General features: G+C 41.6%; 2 protein-coding genes, 1 long non-coding RNA gene and 1 other non-coding gene across 4 annotated transcripts in view; 3 read left to right on the forward strand and 1 right to left on the reverse strand.

Annotated features, from left to right (window-relative positions):
- The window catches only part of LOC133052398 (uncharacterized), a 41,684-nt gene extending 22,373 nt beyond the window's left edge, over positions 1-19,311 (forward strand). The window contains exons 2-3 of the long non-coding RNA XR_009692043.1: positions 8,257-8,443; positions 19,213-19,311. This is a non-coding gene — a long non-coding RNA (uncharacterized LOC133052398). The remainder of the gene's footprint in view (positions 1-8,256; positions 8,444-19,212) is intronic.
- TRNAE-UUC (transfer RNA glutamic acid (anticodon UUC)) lies at positions 9,172-9,244 on the reverse strand. Its single transcript has one exon. It is a non-coding gene; the product is annotated as a tRNA-Glu (tRNA).
- Positions 10,607-13,286, forward strand: LOC133051578 (threonine--tRNA ligase 1, cytoplasmic). Its single transcript, XM_061136115.1, has one exon. It carries the CDS (start codon positions 10,702-10,704, stop codon positions 12,871-12,873), a length of 2,172 nt encoding a protein of 723 aa, XP_060992098.1. The 5' UTR covers positions 10,607-10,701; the 3' UTR covers positions 12,874-13,286.
- A 3,466-nt stretch (positions 19,312-22,777) lies between the features above and the next one.
- ACOT9 (acyl-CoA thioesterase 9) overlaps positions 22,778-23,164 on the forward strand; it is a 29,150-nt gene continuing 28,763 nt past the window's right edge. Inside the window, exon 1 of the mRNA XM_061137454.1 lies at positions 22,778-22,971. Within this exon, the coding sequence (XP_060993437.1) occupies positions 22,952-22,971 (20 nt within the window). The 5' untranslated portion in view covers positions 22,778-22,951. The remainder of the gene's footprint in view (positions 22,972-23,164) is intronic.

Consider the following 23,164-nt stretch of genomic DNA (forward strand, 5'->3'; position numbering starts at 1 on the left):
GTCCAATCCAGCCTTGCCACAAGAGATCAGAAGAAAGTACTCAGTTGAGTTCAGTTGCTCGGTCGTGTCCGACTCATTGCGACCCCCTGAATCGCAGCACGCCAGGCCTCCCTGTCCATCACCAACTGCTGGAGTTTACTCAAACTCATGCCCATTGAGTCGGTGATGCCATCCAGGCATCTCATCCTCTGTCTTCCCCTTCTCCTCCTGCCCCCAATCCCTCCCAGCATCACGGTCTTTTCCAATGAGTCAACTCTGAGCATGAGGTGGTCAGAGTATTGGAGTTTCAGCTTCAGCATCAGTCCTTCCAATGAACACCCAGGACTGATCTCCTTTAGGATGGACTGGTTGGATCTCCTTGCAGTCCAAGGGTCTCTCAAGAGTCTTCACAAACACCACAGTTCAAAAGCATCAATTCTTCAGTGCTCAGCTTTCTTCATAGTCCAACTCTCACATCCGTACATGACCACTGGAAAACCACAGCCTTGACTAGATGGACCTTTGTTGGCAAAGTAATGTCTCTGCTTTTTAATATGCTATCTAGGTTGGTCATAACTTTCCTTCCAAGGAGTAAGCATCTTTTAATTTCATGGCTGCAGTCACTATCTGCAGTGATTTTGGAGCCCCCAAAAATAAAGTCTGACACTGTTTCTCCATCTATTTGCCATGAAGTGATGGGACCAGATGCCATGATCTTAGTTTTCTGAATGTTGAGTTTTAAGCCAACTTTTTCACTCTCCTCTTTCACTTTCATCAAGAGGCTTTTTAGTTCCTCTTCACTTTCTGCCATAAGGGTGGTGTCATCTGCATAGCTGAGGTTATTGATATTTCTCCCGGCAATCTTGATTCCAGCTTGTGCTTCTTCCAGACCAGCGTTTCTCATGATGTACTCTGCATAGAAGTTAAATAAGCAGGGTGACAATATACAGCCTTGATGTACTCCTTTTCCCATTTGGAACCAGTCTGTTGTTCCATGTCCAGTTCTAACTGTTGCTTCCTGACCTGCATATAGGTTTCTCAAGAGGCAGGTCAGGTGGTCTGGTATTTCCATCTCTTTCAGAATTTTCCACAGTTTATTGTGATCCACACAGTCAAAGGCTTTGGCATAGTCAATAAAGCAGAAATAGATGTTTTTCTGGAACTCTCTTGCTTTTTCGATGATCCAGTGGATGTTGGCAATTTGATCTCTGGTTCCTCTGCCTTTTCTAAAACCAGCTTGAACATCTGGAAGTTCATGGTTCACGTATTGCTGAAGCCTGGCTTGGAGAATTTTGAGCATTACTTTACTAGCGTGTGAGATGAGTGCAATTGTGCAGTAGTTTGAGCATTCTTTGGCATTGCCTTTCTTTGGGATAGGAATGAAAACTGACCTTTTCCAGTCCTCTGGCCACTGCCACAGTTTTCCAAATTTGCTGGCATATTGAGTGCAGCACTGTCATAGCATCATCTTTCAGGATTTGAAATAGCTCAACTGGAATTCCATCACCTCCACTAGCTTTGTTTGTAGTGATGCTTTCTAAGGCCCACTTGACTTCATATTCCAGGATGTCTGTCTCTAGGTGAGTGATCACACCATCGTGATTATCTGGGTCATGAAGATCTTTTTTGTACAGTTCTTCTGTGTATTCTTGCCATCTCTTCTTAATATCTTCTGCTTCTGTTAGGTCCATACCATTTCTGTCCTTTATCAAACCCATCTTTGCATGAAATGTTCCCTTGGTATCTCTAATTTTCTTGAAGAGATCTCTAGTCTTTCCCATTCTGTTGTTTTCCCCTATTTCTTTGCATTGATCCCTGAGGAAGGCTTTCGTATCTCTCCTTGCTGTTCTCTGGAACTCTGCATTCATGTGGGAATATCTTTCTTTTTCTCCTTTGCTTTTCACTTCTCTTCTTTTCACAGCTATTTGTAAGGCCTCCTCAGACAGCCATTTTGCTTTTTTGCATTTCTTTTCCATGGGGATGGTCTTGATCCCTGTCTCCTGTACAATGTCACGAACCTCTGTCCATAGTTCATCAGGCACTCTGTCTATCAGATCTAGTCCCTTAAATCTATTTCTCACTTCCACTGTATAGTCATAAGGGATTTGATTTAGGTCATACCTGAATGGTCTAGTGGTTTTCCCTACTTTCTTCAATTTAAGTGTGAACTTGGCAATAAGGAGTTCATGATCTGAGCCACAGTCAGCTCCTGGTCTTGTTTTTGCTGACTGTATAGAGCTTCTCCATCTTTGGCTGCAAAGAATATAATCAATCTGATTTCAGTGTTGACCATCTGGTGATGTCCACAGGTAGTCTTCTCTTGTGTTGTTGGAAGAGGGTGTTTGCTATGACCAGTGTGTTCACTTGGCAGAACTCTATTAACCTTTGCCCTGCTTCATTCTGTACTCCAAGGCTAAATTTGCCTGTTCCTCCAGGTGTTTCTTGACTTCCTACTTTTGCATTCCAGTCCCCTATAATGAAAAGGACATCTTTTTTAGGTGTTAGTTCTAAAAGATCTTGTAGGTCTTCATAGAACCCTTCAATTTCAGCTTCTTTAGTGTTACTGGTCGGGGCATAGGCTTGCATTACCATGATATTTAATGGTTTGCCTTGGAAACGAACAGAGATCATTCTGTCATTTTTGAGATTGCATCCAAGTACTGCATTTCGGACTCTTTTCTTGACCATGATGGCTACTCCATTTCTTCTAAGGGATTCCTGCCCACAGTAGTGGATATAATGGTCATCTGAGTTAATTTCACCCATTCCAGTCCACTTTAGTTTGCTGATTCCTAGAATGTCGATGGTCACTCTTGCCATCTCCTGTTTGACCACTTCCAATTTGCCTTGATTCATGGACCTAACATTCCAGGTTCCTATGCAATATTGCTCTTTACAGCATTGGACCTTGCTTCTATCACCAGTCACATCCACAACTGGGTATTGTTTTTGCTTTGGCTCCATCCCTTCATTCTTTCTGGAGTTATTTCTCCACTCATCTCCAGTAGCATATTGGGCACCTACTGACCTGTGGAGTTCCTCTTTCAGTATCCTATCATTTTGCCTTTTCATACTAACTCAGTGAAACTAAGCCATGCTGTGTGGGGCCACCCAAGACGGACGGGTCATGGTGGAGAGGTCTGACAGAATGTGGTCCATTGGAAAAGGGAATGGCAAACCACTTCAGAAGAAAGTACCGGACTTGCCTTTTTTCCAGCCTGTGGGGAAAACCCAGCCCTTCATTCATCTTCCACTCCATAGCCATCAGCAAGGTGTTCGTCATCCAGTTCCTGGATGAGACAGGCCAGGGGTCAGAAAAGGATTAAATTTCCTTGGGCTTGAATCCTACAAGTAGGTAGAAAAGGAAAGAAAATAAAGAGTCCATTAACCATGGTTATGAAAAGTCAGACCTTTCCCACTGCCAACCTTCATGTCCTTTCAGGCATTGTAATGCTGCAAAGAGTTGCTGTCTCTTTCCCTACTAAATACCTATTTCTGTTAATTGGGCTTTCCTAGGAGGTGCCAGACCCTAGGAATAGGGCTGGGAGAGGGAGGAAAAAACAGTCCTTTATGCCAATAAGAAAAAAGTTATTTTTAATTTAAAAGTGTCTCAAAGTGGGGAATTCCCTGGTGGTCCAATGGTTAGGATCCTCTCTCTCATTGAGGAGGGCCCAATTGAGTCCCTGGTTGGGGAACTGAAATCCTACAAGGCTGTTGGCCAAAAAAAAGTCTCAAAAGGTTTAGGTTAATGCATGGATAATAAATTGGTTAAATTAAATTTAGGATTCTGGGGAGGCTAACTTTTGAGGTTGACATTTACATTGTTGGCTTCCCTGATAGCTCAGTTGGTAAAGAATCCGCCTGCACTGCAGGAGACCCTGGTTCAATTCCTGAGTCGGGAAGATCTTCTGGAGAAGGAATAGGCTACCCAATCCAGCATTCTTGGACTTCCCTTGTGGCTCAGCTGGTAAAGAATACACCTGCAATGAGGGAGACCTGGGTTCAATCCCTAGGTTGGGAAGATACCTTGGAGAGGGGAAAGGCTACCCACTCTAGTATTCTGGCCTAGAGAATTCCATGGACTGTTTAGTCCATGGGGTCGCAAAGAGCCGGACACGACTGAGTCACTTTCACTTTCCCAGGTGGCCCTAGTGGGAAGGAACCTGCCTGCCAATGCAGGAGACAGAAGAGACACAGGTTTGATCCCTGGGTTGGGAAGATCCCCTAGAGTAGAACATGGCAACCCATTCCAGTATCCTTGCCTGGAGAATCCCATGTACAGAGGAGCCTGGTGGGCTACAGTCCATGGGGTCGCACAGAGTTGTACACAACTAAAGTGACTTAGCATGCGTGCACATGGCTGTAATAAATCATCTTTTTTTTTTTTTCTACTGCAGTGGACCCAATCTCTAATTGGAGAAATTGTGAATATGGCCTGTAATGTGGACCCCTTCATTTTTATGTTATGCTCTTGTGGAAGGTTCTTTAAGCCCAGTGCAGCTGGTTTTTTAAGGCTGTATTAGGACCAAACCAGCCTTTAAAAGGTGGGAACATTGCTTACCATTCCTCTTCTCCTATTACTGCTCGAGAGCTGGTTTCCATCATTCAATCAGTTAAATCTTGACTAGATGTTGAGAGTTAACTATGTGCCCAGGTTTGAAATTTAAAAGATGACTCCTGCCTTCTAGAAGCTTGCAGTATCATTGGAGTACCACGATGGACACTTTACATAATTAAAGAAATAATACAGAGAAAAGTATAATAAGTTGCCAGATACAGACTTAGTGAAATAGAAATGTAGAGAAAGTAAATGATTACAGAGTCAGGAAATCCTCTTAGAAGAAGTAGAACTTCAGTTGGGCTCTGTGAATACAGGAAGGGAGTAAGGTACTCAGTAAAGGGAATACAGCATGAGCAGACCAGAGAAAGAAACCAGAAAGTTCAGTTTCAGTTTCCTCATCTGTGGGATGAGTCAGGAAGCCAGATATGAGCTCCTCTGCAGCACGGACTGTTGTCTTCAGTCTTGTGGCTCTATCATCAGGCCGGATTTCTCTCATAGAGTAGGCACTTGATAGATGCATCTTGACTTGAGCAAACATGACACATGGAGGAGATGGCTTGGAGATTTGTCCACCCAGGGACAAAGTCCATGTTAGCAAGCCGTGAATCTCCCTCAGCAATCTGGGGCTCAGCTCAGAACCATCCTGACTGAGACAGGCACATTACTTCTCCCTGGGTGTGGGACTAAGTCCTCTGAGAATGCAGCGAAAGGGTTATCTTGCTTGTGCAACTCACTTCCACAGAGCCCTGGTTGCCTCCAACATATGGTCGGTCGTGATGGTGACACTGCTAGGTCACTCAGGGAACTCATTGTTGGGAAATGAGCAGCTGGGCTGTGGGTACACTGATAACATTGATACCTGGCCACCCTCCGTGGGTACCTTTAATTCAAATGACGTATTTTAATTAGCCAGGTATGTGTGATAATGTGAGACAGAAAAACAACAAACATTCCCATTTAACTCCTTGGAAAACATTCTTAACCTCTTTATCAAGTTTATTTATGAAACTGGAAAATTCAATTTGGATAGTTTAGTCTCTTTTTGCCTAAGGGAAGAACTCTCAAATGTCACCTCTTCTTGTGATTCTACAGGCCACTAGCCTATGTCCTCACCAAGACTCCTCCAACTCTCCCTCCCAGCAGAATGCATTATTTATAGTGCTTCCTCTGAGATCTTATGGCACAGTATTCATTGGAGCACTTGTCACAGTGTATTTGATAACATTTCTACTTTTTGTCTTTGGGTGGTGGATTCCTGGAGGTCAGGAACTCTCTCTGTTTGATTGTCATAGCCTCAGCACCCAGCAAAACACCTGGCATATAGTAGGTGCTTAATAAATTGATTAAATTAATATTGGCTCTATTGATTACTTTTAAGGAACTTAAGATAGAATATGCTTCCTTGGTGGTTCATCAGTAAAGAACCCACCTGCAATGCAGGAAATGTGGGTTCGATTCCTGGGTTGGGAAGATCCCCTGGAGGAGGGCATGGTGACCCACTCCAGTATTCTTGCCTGGAGAATCCCATAGACAGAGGAGCCTGGTGGGCTACAGTCCATGGGGTTGCAAAGAGTTGGACATGACTGAAGTGACTTAGCAGCAGCAGCAGCAAGATAGAATTCATCAGAAAAATTCCTCCTTTTCATTATCTTTACTTTCTCTGACTGAGACTATAAGAGCCTCTTGGCCAACTAAAAACCATCTGCAGAATTGGACTGCAGGGGATTCTGAAATGAATTCTCTCCTAGAATCTCCAGGAAGGAAAACAACCCTGCCAACAGCTTGTCCACTGAGTCCTGTGTCAGACATCTGACATCCAGAACTGTAAGATAATCAATTTGTGTTATTTTAACTCACATAGTTTGTGGTAATTTGTTACAGCAGCAATACGGAACAAATATAGTGGGTGAAGAAAATACTGCCTACATCACATTGCCCAGGAACAATTCACTCTTGCTGTACCAGGAGTATTTTGCATATTCCTCCATTAGAGTTAATGTCATATTATATTGATTTGTTTCCGGTTCTCTCTCTTTTAGGCTGTATGCATTTTCTTGTGCAGGACTGTGCTTTTTTCATCTCTGTATTCTTAGTCCTTCAAATGTCATTGACTCTCTATGTGTGTCTCTGGTGACGAAGGAGGAAGAAGGGAGGCACATGGGGAGGAGACGTGATCATGGTGGCGTCAGCACGAGGGAGGGGGAAGCTCAGGAACTGGTGAAGACTGGATCTGGCTGACGTTAGTTCTCTGTGGTGTGGGCTGGCGGTGCTGGAATGCAGAGCATCTGCAGGTTCACTGCAGGCAGGAGGAGGCAGCGCCAAAAGCAGCTTGGTTTCTGTGGGTTTCTTGGTCCAGGAATGATTGATGAGCATGTCTCTTCAACAGTGAACTCCTCTCTGATTCCCTGTCACCCAATCCCTCACTCAGAGTGTTTCTCAACCCTTGTAGTCCCAGGCTGGAAACCACAGACTTCAGTTAGACTTGGAGCAACTCCAATCTCTGAAGTATTCAATTTGGGCTTCCAGAGAGTGACACTGTTTCTCTAGTTTCCCAACACTAGACTGCAGTACCTCCAGGGGCCATGAATGTGCCCTTTATGAGCAAACCCATATTCTGGCAGACTTGGTCCAAGACATTTATTTCAGTCTATTAATGCCGATTGCTCTTAGTATGTGTGTGTGTGCATGTGCATGTGCGTGTGGTTAAAATTATATACAAAATGGAGGCTGGATTTGAGAATTCCCTGAGCAGACAAAACCATTTAAGCCAGTAAGCTCAACTTAAATCTAGCTTATTTCATGAAAACAAGTGAAACTTAACCTAGATCATTTCTTGTAAATGCCTGTGACAATCATAAAAGAAACTTGAGTTATTGTCTTTAAAATGGTATGAGGTAATCACTTTTAACCAATCCCCTGCCACCTTGACCCCCCCATTGTAATAACCAGTCATTTAAGCGTTAATAACTTTCTCATTTTCACTTTATAAGCCCTGCTGTAATTTAATGCCCCCAAGCTTTGTATCCATCTTTGAATTTAGAAGCCCCCAGTCCCAAACTTTTTATTTTATTTTTAAAAATTATTGATTTATTTTTGGCCGTGCTGGGCCTTTGTTGCTGTGCAGGCTTTTCTCTAGTTGCGGGAAGTGGGGGCTACTCTCTAGTTGCGGTGTGTGGGCTTCTCATTGTGGTGGTTTCTGTTGTTGTAGAGCACGGGCTCTAGGGCACACACGCTTCAGTATTTGCAGCAAGTGGGCTCTAGGGCACAGGCTCCACAGTTGTCGAGCATGGGCTTAGTTGCTCCACAGCATGTGGAATCTGTCTGGATCAGGGATTGAACCTGTGTCCCCTGTATTGGCAAGCGGATTTTTTTTTCTTTTTTTTACAACTGAGCCACCAGGGAAGCCCCCGAACTGTTTTTATGTGCACAACAAACTCTTATTAAATACTATTTGTTGATTTGGTGGTTTTAATTATGTTACATGTGTACATGTGTGCTCAGTCATGTCTGACTCTTTGTCACCCCGTGACTGTAGCCCTCCAGGCTCCTCTGTCCATGGAATTTTCCAGGCAAGAATAGGAGTGGGTAGCTATTTTCTCCTCCAGGGAATCTTCCTGACCCAGGGATCAAACCCACATCTCCTGCATTGGCAGGTGGATTCTTTACCACAGAGCCACCAGGGAATCTTAATTGTGTTATTTCTGGATTTTTGACAGTTTCCTGGCATCAGAAGTGGGATCCAAATAAGACTTTCAACAACTCTGAAGCCAGTGAGCAACCACCTGCTGGTCCCCACAGGACCCAAGGAGTCAGTGCGTTCTCACCGACCTTGCTGCTTTCTTTGTGTGTTGAACTCGCCAACTTTATCATGCATACCTGTGTTCTGTTTGTTCTAGCTTCTTGGTAAGTCCCCCTCCTGTCTGTAAGGGGAGAAAACCTGTGATTCCCTGGAATTTAGGCAGCAGTAGGATTACTAGCACCTCATGGATTGTTTCAGGTTGTCTAAAGGCAGAGATAGATTCTATCTCGTCTAAATCTCATTCTCCTCTTTATCTTAAAGACTCCTGCTTCTTGTATGTATAACCACCATGGGCCATAATCTTGTGCCTTTCTGGCAAAATGAGTGAACTTTACAAAGAATAATTTGGAATTATCGTGGCCACTTTGGGGAAACTCTAACTTAGATAATATAGTCTACTTTAAGGGGTGCCCTTGAAAAGAGGATTACAAACTTCTCAGAGACAATGGAAAATACTCTTTGATTGGTATGCAGAAGTTTCTAAGAGACCAGCTGACTCCAAAAATAGCTTTTCTTAAAGAATTTTTATAATGTGCATGCACACACACACACACACACACACACACACACACACACACACAGTCTATAGTTAAAAAAAACTTTGGCCATCTGAACAGGTAACCTTAATTATTTAGTCTGTTGGCAAGAAATACAATTTGGATTCAGATTCTTTTGCATTTTGTATTATTATACTTGAGACATAGCTAAAATTTAAAAATGAAAACTGTAATATCTCTGTATCTGCCTACTTGTTTAGGTATATCCATATATGTATGTGTATTATGTATTTATGATTTTTTTTGGTGGTACCACTTGACTAATGGGATCTTAGTTCCCTGACCAGGGATTGAACCTGGGCCCTAAGCAGTGAAAGTGCCAAGTTCTAATCACTGAACCACCAGGGAATTCCCATGTATATATGATATTTTTAAAAGAATTCTATTTAGTTGGCATAAAGAGAAATAAGTGCTTATATAAATTAAGTATTCCTAAAACTTTTCAGAAATAGAAACTCTAACCCAATTGTTTTCAAGTTCACATGATCAGAAAAATCCTCGATGAAAAAAAGCTAGTTTAAGTTTGTTGGTTTAATAAAAACAAGCATATTTTTGGAATTGTTATTATTAAATGTTTGCTTGTCAAATAAGCTCATGCTATCTTTTTTTTTATTTTATTATTTTTATTTATTTATTTATTTATTATTATTATTTTTTTTCCAGTGGGTTTTGTCATACATTGATATGAATCAGCCATAGATTTACATGTATTCCCAATCCCGATCCCCCCTCCCACCTCCCTCTCCACCCGATTCCTCTGGGTCTTCCCAGTGCACTAGGCCGGAGCACTTGTCTCGTGCATCCCACCTGGGCTGGTGATCTGTTTCACCATAGATAGTATACATGCTGTTCTTTTGAAATATCCCACCCTCACATTCTCCCACAAAGTTCAAAAGTCTGTTCTGTATTTCTGTGTCTCTTTTTCTGTTCTGCATATAGGGTTATCGTTATCACCTTTCTAAATTCCATATACATGTGTCAGTATGCTGTAATGTTCTTTATCTTTCTGGCTTACTTCACTCTGTATAAGGGGCTCCAGCTTCATCCATCTCATTAGGACTGGTTCAAATGAATTCTTTTTAATGGCTGAGTAATATTCCATGGTGTATATGTACCACAGCTTCCTTATCCATTCATCTGCTGATGGGCATCTAGGTTGCTTCCATGTCCTGGCTATTCATGCTATCTTTATGTTACAAAATAACTTAACATGATGGCTAGCTGTTTGATGTCTAATCTAAGCATAATTGTTAAAAACAAGTAATTTAAATAAATGTAAATAAGATAAAAGTTTACACTAAGCTAAACTAAATAATTAATATTTATATCTAGTTCATTTCCAAATAAGATAGTATACTAAGACATTGATCACTGAACATAAATTTAAATTTATTTCCTTTTCTTAATTTTTACAGAGACAAAGGATATTTGAGTCTATTAATAAATATGTCTTTTGTCACATTAAAACCACATTAAAATTGTACTATGAAAAGCATATTTCTAAAAATACAAATTTACATAATTATGTTTTTATAAATTTGCTATTTTACTATGAGATGCTAAATATGTGATAAATAGCTCACTACTGCCTGCTTCCTAATTTTCCCTGGGAAGTTAAAGATTACTCATAGTTAAAATTTATAAACAATATGTAAAATTAGAGCTACAACAAACAATGAAGAATGAAGGAAAACAACTTTGTATACAAAGTAAGGGAAGAGTGCTCCTCGGCGCCTGCTTGGAGACAGCTGTCCTTTCCTCTTGGCCGTCAATCTGGGATTTAGTTTTCTCTTGGTGGTTTGCGGATGTCCGAGGAGCAGGCCAGTAGCCTTTCAGCGAAAATGGGAGACGAGGAGAAGCCGGTAGGTGCTGGTGAAGAGAAACAAAAGGAAGGAAGCAAGAAGAAGAATAAAGAAGGATCGGGGGATGGAGGTCGAGCAGAGTTGAATCCTTGGCCTGAATATATTAACACACGTCTTGAGATGTACAATAAACTAAAAGCAGAACACGATTCCATTCTGGCAGAAAAGGCAGAAAAAGATAGTAAGCCCATTAAAGTCACCCTGCCTGATGGTAAACAGGTGGATGCAGAATCCTGGAAAACTACACCATATCAAATTGCTTGTGGAATTAGTCAAGGCCTGGCCGACAACACTGTCATTGCTAAGGTGAATAAAGCCGTCTGGGACCTAGACCGTCCTCTGGAGGAAGATTGCACCTTGGAGCTGCTCAAGTTTGAGGATGAGGAAGCTCAAGCAGTGTATTGGCACTCAAGTGCTCACATAATGGGTGAAGCCATGGAAAGAGTCTATGGTGGATGTTTGTGTTATGGACCACCAATAGAAAATGGATTCTATTATGACATGTACCTTGAAGAAGGGGGTGTGTCCAGCAATGATTTCTCTTCTTTGGAGACTTTATGTAAGAAAATCATTAAAGAAAAGCAAGCTTTTGAAAGATTAGAAGTTAAGAAGGAAACTTTACTGGAAATGTTTAAGTACAACAAGTTCAAATGCAGGATTTTGAATGAAAAAGTGAATACTCCAACTACCACAGTCTATAGGTGTGGTCCCTTGATAGATCTTTGCCGGGGTCCTCATGTCAGACACACTGGCAAAATCAAGACTTTGAAAATACACAAAAATTCCTCCACCTACTGGGAAGGCAAGTCAGATATGGAGACTCTACAGAGAATTTATGGCATTTCATTTCCAGATCCTAAGATGCTGAAAGAATGGGAGAAGTTCCAAGAGGAGGCTAAAAACCGAGATCATAGGAAAATTGGAAGGGACCAAGAACTCTACTTCTTCCATGAACTCAGCCCTGGGAGTTGCTTTTTCCTGCCCAAGGGAGCCTACATTTATAACACACTTATTGAATTCATCAGGAGTGAATACAGGAAACGAGGATTCCAGGAGGTGGTCACCCCGAACATCTATAACAGCCGGCTCTGGGTGACCTCGGGCCACTGGCAGCACTACAGCGAGAACATGTTCTCCTTTGAAGTGGAAAAGGAGCTGTTTGCTCTGAAACCCATGAACTGCCCAGGACACTGCCTCATGTTTGATCATCGGCCAAGATCCTGGCGAGAGTTGCCTCTGCGAGTTGCTGATTTTGGGGTGCTTCATAGGAATGAGCTGTCAGGAGCACTCACAGGACTCACTCGGGTCCGAAGGTTCCAGCAAGATGATGCCCATATATTCTGTGCCATTGAGCAGATTGAGGATGAAATAAAAGGTTGTTTGGATTTTCTGCGCACAGTATATAGCATATTTGGATTTTCTTTTAAACTGAACCTGTCTACTCGCCCAGAAAAATTCCTTGGAGATATTGAAGTATGGAATCAAGCTGAGAAACAACTTGAGAACAGTCTGAATGAGTTTGGTGAAAAATGGGAATTAAATCCCGGAGATGGAGCTTTCTATGGTCCAAAGATTGACATTCAGATTAAAGACGCTATTGGGCGGTACCACCAGTGTGCAACAGTACAGCTGGATTTTCAGTTGCCCATTAGATTTAATCTTACTTTTGTAAGCCATGATGGGGATGATAAGAAAAGGCCAGTCATTATCCATAGAGCCATCTTGGGGTCAGTGGAAAGAATGATTGCTATCCTCACTGAAAACTATGGGGGCAAATGGCCCTTTTGGCTGTCCCCTCGTCAGGTAATGGTAGTTCCAGTGGGACCAACGTGTGATGAATATGCCCAAAAGGTACGGCAACAATTCCACGATGCTAAATTCATGGTGGACATTGATCTGGATCCAGGCTGTACATTAAACAAGAAGATCAGAAATGCACAGTTAGCACAATATAACTTCATCCTAGTTGTTGGTGAAAAAGAGAAAACCAGCGGTACTGTCAATATCCGCACCAGAGACAATAAGGTGCACGGAGAACGTACAACCTCTGAAACCATCGAGCGGCTCCAGCAGCTCAAGCATTCCCGCAGCAAACAGGCAGAAGAAGAGTTTTAAGGAAGAACTCTGCCCAGCTTGGCTCAGTAGAACAGGGTGAGCAGGTTTGCCTACCATGAACTTTGTATGATGGAAAATATCAGCTTATACTGACCTTGGAATAATTTGGCGGAGCCTTCGGAGATTACTGCAGATCAATATTTTTTAATTTAGCCTTTAGACTATTTAGACTTTAGACGTATTTGAAGAAGGTAATTAAAAGTGACCCAGTAACATGATTTTATTCATTAAATTTCTGAACACTGGAATAAAAGCATGAGGAATGTGCTAATGTAATGTGGAAGAATGTTTTTGTAAATGTAATACAGCTAAAATGTAAGTTTTTTCAGATTTGATCAATGGAAAAGATCAGAATTGGATTATGATATAAAAATAAAAACTTCTGTTCACATAAAAAAAAAAAAAAAAACAAAGTAAGGGAAGAAAATCAGATTTAAAAAATCAGTACAGGTTTATTCCATTTCCTCATAAAAACAATTCCATAAAATATTTGAATAAAAAAAAAAGAGCAAACAGTTTTCAGTAAGTGTTTGCATATTTTTTCTATATACTTTTCTTCTCCCTTCAAATTCCAAAACACAGTAGAATTGAGATATTCTGAATTTTGTCACAGTCACATAGCCTTTAATTCTGTCAACACAGCTTCTATCCATTGCCCATAAAACCCCTGAATATCTGGCATAAGGAAATTAAACTCATTATCTAAACTCGAGTATATAAGTCCCTTCCAAGTGCAAAATTGCTCATTCATTATGAGACTGGCTCTTCCATTTCCTTGCTAAGGATGTAGAGGTGTGTCCTACATCCTGAAAATAATAGACCGCGTTTGCATGGCATGGATACAAGCAATGGTTACTGCACAAGTGAATAGGACACAAAACTACCTGAGCTGGTGGCTTAGTGTGTTGCAGGGAAGAGGAGCTGGTGGCTGGTTTTTTCTTTCCCTCTAACTCTTTGACAGCCAACAGCACATGAACATTATTTGTTAAACTATTCTGCCCATGCATTTTTTTACTTTGATTCAAAGAAAGGAAAACTGACATTGCTCTCTCTCACATTGATTGGAAGAAATCAATATGATAGTGAAGATTTTGTTGATTCTAGGAGTATGAAGCATCAAAGTAACCTTTATTATGAGGCCTGAACCTGAAATTTAAAAAACTGAAGTATAGTTGATCTATAGTGGGATGTATTTTCATTTGAGGAGTATGTGAGGAATATAGGATATAGTTTTGTTAAGGAGAAAGAGTAATGTCTAAAATAAACTATTTTTTCAGAATAAAAAAGGAAAAAGAAGAAGATAAAACCTAAATGGATATAGAAAGATGCAAAAGGTTTGTGGAAAAGAAATTTTATGTTGTGAGGTTACAGCTGGCTAAATTGAATAGATTTATACAGAGATTTTTAAAATAAAAAACTAGAGTTTAATTTTCTTTCTGTTAAAATCACAAAATTTCTTAGATTATTGGTCTGTTTTAAATAAAATATTATAAAAGGTTTTTCTTTACCTTTAATGTAACCTGCCTAGGAAACAAGGGTTCTCTGTCATGGGAAATATTTCCTGTATTCCAAATTGTCTTTGTCAGATCTTTGATTAATTAGGAAAACAGAGTCTTTTCAGTTTTAAAAGCTAAGGTTTTTTTTTGTTTGTTTTGTTTTTGTTTTTTACAGCTACTTAACTTTGTATATTTGCCTTTGAAATCTTTCAGTTGTCACTTTGGTGAATGGATAACTAAGTATTATTTCATAGTGACTTATGCTTCTATTTGATAAACTATTTCTAATCTTTTGACATTTTTAACAAACTTCCCCAAATCAAAATCTGAGTGAAATCTTTTTGACTGCAAACTAACTTTGGGATTTTCCGGAGGGCCCTTAGAAGATTGCAAAAGATTTGCTCTTTCTTTTTATGAAAGAGAAATCTCAGTTTATTTAGGCTTACTTGATATAACTTCCATAGGAAACATTGTCAAATAAAAAGTAATGTTTGTCCTTCTTAGATTATATTTACATAGTATATATTATTAATATGTGTTCTAGAAATTATATAAAATTCCAAAAAATCTGATATGTCCTGGTATAATGTGATCAGTCAAAATTCTAGTTATTATTTTATAATAATGTATGCATAAAATAATAGTTTGCTTCTCAATTGCATCACTTTTTGGTGGCCTCTCACCAGATTGTAAACCATGCTTGTTTTTAAGTCTTCTGTCAGTCATAGTTATTGTTTTTCTCTTGATTCCTCTCTGAAAGTATTTATAATCAGCTACCAGCAAAAATGCTTCATCTTCAAAGAGATTCTTGGAAAAGACATTAACCAAGTACTCTAGAATACAGGTTTCTGATAACTTTAGGATAATAACACTGCACTGGATAGGAATTTCTAAGACTCTACTGGAAAACTGATTGATTCATTAAGCTACTAACCTAAGATGAAGCAAAACAAAAATTAAAAATAGGAGACTGAATGAACTGATTAAGATGATTATAATTTTTATGACTTCATTTGAAATATTGCTGGTTGTTTAATGTTTTGTTTTCTAGATTTAAGACCCTTTTTGCTCCTCTCTTTTAAGCTATTCATAACATGACAGCAATTTGATAAAGTATGCTTTTGTAAACAAAAATTGAAACACTTTTGTCTTTTTCTTTTTACCTAATCCCTCAACAATTCAGAAACTCTTATTAAAATACTCCTATTTTGGGGACTTCCCTGGTGGTCTAGTGGTTAAAGAATCTGCCTTGCAATGCAAGGGATGTGGGTTCAATCTCTGGTCAGGGAACTAAGATCCCACATGCTGCAGAGCTACTCCGGGCACTCTGGAGCCTGTGTACCACAACGAGAGAGCAAATCTGGCCCAGTGAAGATCCCACATGCTGCAACTAAGACTCGATACAGCCAATAAATAAATATTTAAAAAAAACCTCTGATTTTTCTGATTGTCTTTATATAAAGCCAATAAGAATTTGTTCTTGTAGCAGGATGTAATTAGACAAGTCCTTATCTTGGCTTCTTAGCCTAAAGAGACTTTAAAGGCCTAATCTGAAATTCCTTATTACCAGACAATTTTAAAGAACCAAAGGTGGCTCAGTAGTAAAGAATCTGCCTGCCACAAAGGAGACACAGGTTCAATCCCTGGGTCAGGAAGGTCCCTGGAGAAGGAAATGGCAACCCACTCTAGTATTTTTGCCTGGGAAATTCCAGGGACAGAGGAGCCTGGCAGGCTGAAGTCCATGGGGTTACAAAAGAGTTGGACACAACTTAGCAACTAAACAACAACAAAGTTGAGTTTGGAGCCAGTAAAGCCCCTTGGATATTACCAAGGCTTTGACTGAAATGTCATATTTGAGAATCTGCATAGAATTACATTTATGTAAATAATCAATCCAAGTTTAATGAGATGACTCTATTTAAAGTTTCCCCCCCAACCATGCAGCATGTGGGATCTTAGTTCCCCAACCAGGGATCAAACCTGTTCCCCCTGGAAGCACAGAAGTATGGAATCTTAATCACTGGACAGCCAGAGAAGTCCCAAGATGACTTATTTTATAAAGAAATTAGTTTCACTATAAATATCTTTGAAAAAAATGGAATGACTATGGAAAAAATTATTTCAGTAGAAAACTATGGTTATCATAGTATCTCTCCTATCAGGTAAGTATAGAAAAGTATGTTGTGTTCATGATCAGATTCTAGTCCTGTTAATTGTCTTTGAGGTTTTGTTATTTACTTGTAAGCTTCAGGGAAATCATTACTATAGATCACGTAAGGACAGCCTTCATGCTTGTTGCTGTATGGACCACTCAAGAAAATTCAATGGAATACCTGATGACATCAAACACAGTCTGCAAACCAGGAAAGCCGACCAACTGAAACTGCCATCCTTATTTCACCCCCTAATGATGCTTCAGATTCAAATCTAGAAATGTTCTCAACTGACTGATCCCCAAACAAACTGAATTTATAATTTGCTTGAACTAGTAACCCTTCCTTTTCATTTATTTCCATAGAAATGCCTCGTATTAAATTGCCTTATTGCTCACATCATATAGAGGCCTAACTTAGGTGGAAGTGTACCTACAGCACCACCTCCTGAGCTAAAATACAAAATACCCTCATGTTCATCCTGTCCTAAGTAATCATGAGGATATATGATTGCTAATATATCATGTTGTGCCTATGTAAAAAAAATTTAGATAGATAGATTGACTCAGAAAGCTAAAGGTTGAAGTTGGTTACAACCCATTTGAATTTAGTTGGTTAAATCTTAGCTCCTGGGAATCTCTGCCCTGGAGAATTTGAAAAATTCTTGGCTGTTATGGGTTTTAAATGCCTTTGGCAGCCTCTCATACACTAAATGATATCCATCAGGATTAGACAACTTGAAGAACTCAGTGATCTGACTTCCCAGGTCTGTGACGATGCAGCTGTTGGTAATAGCAACTACATGACTCTCTGTCCTGATGACTCAACTATTGCAAACAATGAATGTGTGATGCCTCAGCCTGGCTGCATCAACAGTGGTCACTAAGAGCAGTGCTAAACTAGTTGGTCACACTCTTAACTTGCTGAGATAAGGACCAAAAAGGGGGAACTGCTAAACATAAATACAAAATGGAGACTAGACTTGAGGATTCCCTGAGCAGACAAAACCATAGAAGCCATGGAAACAAAACTGAGTCTAGCTTTTTTCCATGAACATAAGCACAACTTAACTTAGGTTATTTCTTATAAATGCCTCTGGTCATTGTAACAAAACTGAAGTCATCTTCCTGAAAGTGGTATGAAATAATCACTTCTAAGCAGTCACTACCATCTATAACCCCAGTGTAATAACCAGTGATTGTAAATGTTAATGACTTTCTCTTTTTCACTTTCCCATGAGCTTCATATCAGTCTTTGAATTTGGAAGCTCCCAGTTTAAGAACTGTTTTTATATGCACTGCAAAGTCTTACTAAATACTGTTTTATCGATTTGGTGGTTTTAGTTGTGTTATTTTTTTTTTTAACATTTATTTATTTGGCTGCACCAGGTCTTAGTTGCAGCATGCAGGATCTTCAATCTTCCTTGTGGCATGTGAACTCTTAATTGTGGCTTGCAGGATCTAGTTCCCTGACTGGGGTTGGAACCTGGTCCCCCTGCATCGCGAGCATGCAGTCTTAGCCACAGGACCACCAGGGAAGTCCCTACATGTGCTATATTTGACAGTATCTATGTATTTATATCTATGTCTTGATCTATACCTATATCTCCTCAGAAATATATATGTATTTCCTTAGGGAATTTCTGTGGGACTTCTAGGGACAGGGTGAGGGAGATGGAGGAGCCTGAACAATACACAGGGAGTGAGTAATTGTGGGTTATAGTAGGAACTGGAGTCAAGGAAGAAATGGCCCCATTGAAGAGCCTTTGTAGGAGTAAAATAGGGATCTCTCCTCTCTCCAGGCATGGTTTTTGCATCTCCACAGATGAGGCCAAACGCAAGCCACATGTGGTGACCTGTGCAATGTGCTAATGAGTTACTTATATAAACAGACCAAAGCAGGCTAACAATCCCATAAAGATCACACATAAAGATAAACTGCTAGAATAACATCACTGTTTCTGAAGATAAAGTCAGCTAATACTAATGGCACCATCCTGTGTTTGTGTGGCCCCATCTCCAAATAGCACAAGATACACATTTATACTGGAAAAAATGTTGTGTAAATTCAAACAGCATGATTTTTAGTATCTCTAAAATATACAAATCCTCATTGTAAAGGCAGTTTTGAAAGCTTGCCAGCACTCTGAAGCATGAACTTTTGCAGAGATAGTGCAGTATGTTTACAGCTTTGTTCCCTCTATATTATGCCTCTGGTGCAGCTGTAATTGTATCGGAGGTACTTGTTGATTTTCCTTGGGCTGAGGAATGGCAGGGTTGGTGCCTCCACTGGCCTAGTTGAATGGACTGCCTTGGGGTCTGAAGGGAGTCTCTATTTCCCAGCTGGAATGGTAGCAGTTGAGGTGATGTGAAAAAATGATGCAAAGTTGGCATGCAAGAGAATGGAGATAAATAGGATGCAGAGGGAGAAATGAATGGAAGAGAACTGACTTTGTTGGAGAAAGTGGGTGAAATGGGTGGGAGGATGGGCATGACAAGGTGAAAAATGATAGAAGATTAGGTATGGGTAGGAGAGATGCCCATTGTAATTTTACCTTTTAAGTTCTATTTTATTGAAAGACATCTTTATTGAAGATGACACTCTGAAATGAAGATTTCCTAGCCTAAAGAGACCCTCTGATCCCATGTCACTAATAGTATGTCATGTTTTACATGTTTGCCATTTTTAAGCAAGAGGATACTGTTAGAGGGAAAAGAGCATTACTGAAGACATAAACCTTTCAACACTTGGATTTGATGAACAGTAGTAAAAGTGGAGCTCAGGAAAGGTAAGAAAAGTGATAAAAACTACCACTGTTTTGAAATTGCCTAGCCTGGCTTTTACTTCTGTTGGAGCTGCTGCTGCTGTCCAGTTGCTCCGTTGTGTGTGACTCGTTGTGACCCCACGGACTGTAGCCCGCCAGACTCCTCTGTCCATGGGATTTCCCAGGCAAGAATACTGCAGTGGGTGGTCATTTCCTCCTTCAAGGGATCTTCCCAACCCAGGGATTGAACCCGCATCTCCTGCTTGGCAGATGGGTTCTTTACTACTGCGCTACTTGGGAAGCCCAGGTGGAGAATAACAGGAAACAAAAATGTGGGGCAGAACATCTGTTACTTCAGTGATTCTCACCACTATACAACTGTTGCCCATTTCCTGGCCTGGTTTTGTGACCACTTTGCCTTCTATCCTTGCTACCCAAAATCTGGTATGGCATATACCAAATGTACAACCCCCCCCCCCCCCCCCGCCGCCACACACACACACACAGATGTCAGGGTTGCTGAGCTGTTTTAAGAATTTTACACAGGCTGCCAATTGAGAGAATTGTAGACATGTGGATGAATGCTGGACTGGCTGGGTTTTAACAGGGGTTCTCTGAAGTTAAAACTAAGGTAAGTGGGCTAAGCAATGATGAGATGATATTTTTGTTCTTTAAATAACATCTGCAGTGAGACATCTATGGGGTTGATTGCTCTGTACTCCTTTTCTAAGGAGAGTTTCATATCCCCATTTGAATGGCTACTTATGAAGATGGCCATATGAGAAGACTGTGATGTGTCCACGGGCCTGGGTGAGCAGATTCCTGGTGAGTCAGATGGGCCAGTCATGTGACCTTGCCCTGCTCCCACCTGGGTCCACCTCTTTCAGGACTTTTTGTACTTGGGCTACAGATTTTTGGGGTCAGTCTGCAAGCATGTGGATGTGGCTGTGATTATAAAATGTAAAATTCAGGAGCTGCTTTGACCATGTGGAGGACGCCATTATATAGGGAAAAAAGAACAAAGCCTGTGCAAAGAGTAAGGCAAAGATAAGTGATGGAGAAAAAGCATCTTCATGGCATCAAGTCACTGGGTCTAGCTGTTCCAGCCCAAAATGACACTATTTATACACTGAATCACCGATGGCTCAATGGTTAAAAAATCCATTTGCTAATGTAGGAGACTTGGGTTTGATCCCTGGGTCAGGAAGATCCCCTAGAGAAGGAAATGGCAACCCACTCCATTATTCTTGCCTGGGAAATCTCAAGAACAGAGAAGTCTGGTGGGCTGCAGTCCATGGGGTTGCAAAGAGTCAGACACAACTGAACGACTAAACAACAATACACTGATTACAGGCTGATGAGAATGTGTCTGGCTGGAAAGTGACTTGATTGCACAAAATTATAAACTATGCCTACCTATCATTATACCATCTATGTAACCTAAAAAATTCTCTTGCACTTAATTTTTCTCCTTGAACCTACTATTGCCTCAACCAAAAGTTCAAGTAAAAACCAACAAGAAAGTGTAATTCAATAAAATATTTATCGCACCATGTTAGGTATGGTAGAGTACAAAGAAGTATTGTTACCAAACCAAACCTGAGTCTGCTCACCTGACTCCTGGTAAAGCCAATCTACTGATATTGGGTTGTGGTGAAGGAAAGTATAGTGTTTATTGCAAGGTGCCCAAAGTGGTCTTTAAAGGCCATATTGTAGGTGACATTGTAGGTGCCTTATCAGTGTGTGGACATTCTTCTGATTGGTTGGCAGTGAGGTAACGGTGGTATTTTGGGAGTTAACCATCATCAGCCTTCTGGTTCCAACTGATCTGGGGTCTAAGTGCTTGTAATCAACATTCAGGTGGGGGTTTTAGTATCTGCAAAAAACAAATCAATGATATGGCTCAGGATTTTATCTATCACTCTTGTGCTATATGCTAAGTTGTTTCAGTTGTGTCTGACTCTCTGTGACCCCATGGACAGTAGCCCGGCAGGCTCCTCTGTCCATGGGATTCTCTAGGCAAGAGTACTGGAGTGGGTTGCCATGCCCTCCTCCAGGGGATCTTCCCAACCAAGGGATCGAACCCGCATCTCTTACGTCTCCTGCATTGGCAGGCGGGCTCTTTATCACTAGTACCACCTGGGAAGCCCCAATAGCTCTTGAGGAGTAACTAAAAGTCCTTGACTTTGCTTTATGGCTAAATTATCTTGTCTTGCTTGACTGTTTTCCTTTGCTTCTGTATTTTCTCACTTCTCCAATTAAATTAGCTCCATGGAACTTGGGGCAGAGCTATGAGGCTAAAGCTTTTCTACAAATGAGAGGCAGGGGACATGGTCGGGGTGGGGGTAATTGGTCCCTGGTAAGGCCCTATAGGGTCCTGCTCTGTTTCAGTAGAACTGCCACAAAGCAAAACAAAATCATCACTGGAAAGGTATGGACAATATGAACAAAAAGAAAGGCGAGATCCCCGCAGGCCCAAAGGAGAGTGGTATTTCAGGAGTTGACCATCATCTGGATGTGGGACTGATAAAAGCAGGGAAAGTTAGGTGGACAGGAAAGAGGAAGCCGAAGACCATGGTCCATCTGTAATTCATAAATTGATTTTTTTAAAGCCAGCTTAATTAAAACTAACAAATTTTTAGTAAGCATGGGGTATCAGAAAAAGCATACAATACCGACCCTGCCTTATAGGAAATTACCATCTTCAAGGACAATGCAAGACGTGCATATATTTTGGAAAGATTCCTCTCATTTCCTTCTTTTCTTTCGTCCTTTGACCGCTTTATCACGTTTGAAACGATGCAATTTGTTAACTTGCTTGATGATTATAAGGTAAGCCTCCTAAGGGCAGGGAGTATTGTCTCTTTTGCTGCATCTTCAGAATCTACAGCGTCCTGCACACTGCAAACAGCTGTATAAGATTTTGTTGAATGAACTGGAGAATCACAGCCTAGGGTAACATCGTCTTAACTTTCTGGCCTTGAATCTCTCTGGGCGGGCCAAGATCTCCCACTGTCAAACGCTAGGGGGCAGACCGAGATTAGAAAAGGAACAATTTTTTACTCCGGAGGGCAGCGTTCTCAACCTTTGCTAACGTTAGCATCACCTGGGTCGCCTTTAGACATACTGCACCAGGATGATGATGATGTTGTTCAGTCGCCAAGTCGTGTCTAACTCTACCTCTGACTAAATCAGCATCTCCAGAGGGTGGGGCCCTGAGTGGGATAACGGAGACACGCTCCAAGGACGCGGCTGAACCTAGCCTCTGCGTCATACTCCGGTGCCGCCGGGTGCATTTTATCCACAGTAGATGTGATAGGCCAGTGTCGGAGTTAGCAACACTCCCGGCGCTGCTGATTGAGCGGGAACCTGGGGGGGGGGGGATTCCAGCTTCTCGCCAATGAGTGGGGCTGCAGGCGCAGCGTGGCCCCGCCCCCGGGCAACGAGGCCCCGCCCTTGGACAGCGAGACTCCGCTCCCGGACTGCGTAGCCCCGCCCCCAGCCCCATTCCGCGGCCGTGGTACAAGGGTGTGGTCCGGGTGAGGGCCGGTCCGACGCCGGAGCGCTCTCTTCCTCTTCGCGCTTTCCATTGCTTCAACTTCTCTCCACCGACCGGTGTGTGGGGCCCGGCTCTGTGGTCACGCGTACAGCGGCGGCCAAGCGTGATGAGGCGAGCGGCGCTGCGGTAGGTAGCCGGGCGCCTGACGGGGCGCGGACCCAGGGGCGCCCCCTCCCTCTCTCGGCGGTGCTAGCGGGCCCGGGCGGAAGGAGCGGGCCGCAGCAGGCGGAACTAATGCCGGGGGCTTTTGGGCAGACAATAGGGTTGGGTAGGGAAGGGCACTAACGTACCGTGACCCCGCCGGCCTCGGGCGGGGCAC

The sequence above is a fragment of the Dama dama genome, chromosome X (genome assembly GCF_033118175.1).
Source record: "Dama dama isolate Ldn47 chromosome X, ASM3311817v1, whole genome shotgun sequence".
Taxonomy (NCBI): domain Eukaryota; kingdom Metazoa; phylum Chordata; class Mammalia; order Artiodactyla; family Cervidae; genus Dama; species Dama dama.

Bases quoted from the DNA above. Each gene is read 5' to 3' on its own strand.
- LOC133051578 (XM_061136115.1), top strand. From the start codon at position 10,702: ATGTCCGAGGAGCAGGCCAGTAGCCTTTCAGCGAAAATGGGAGACGAG.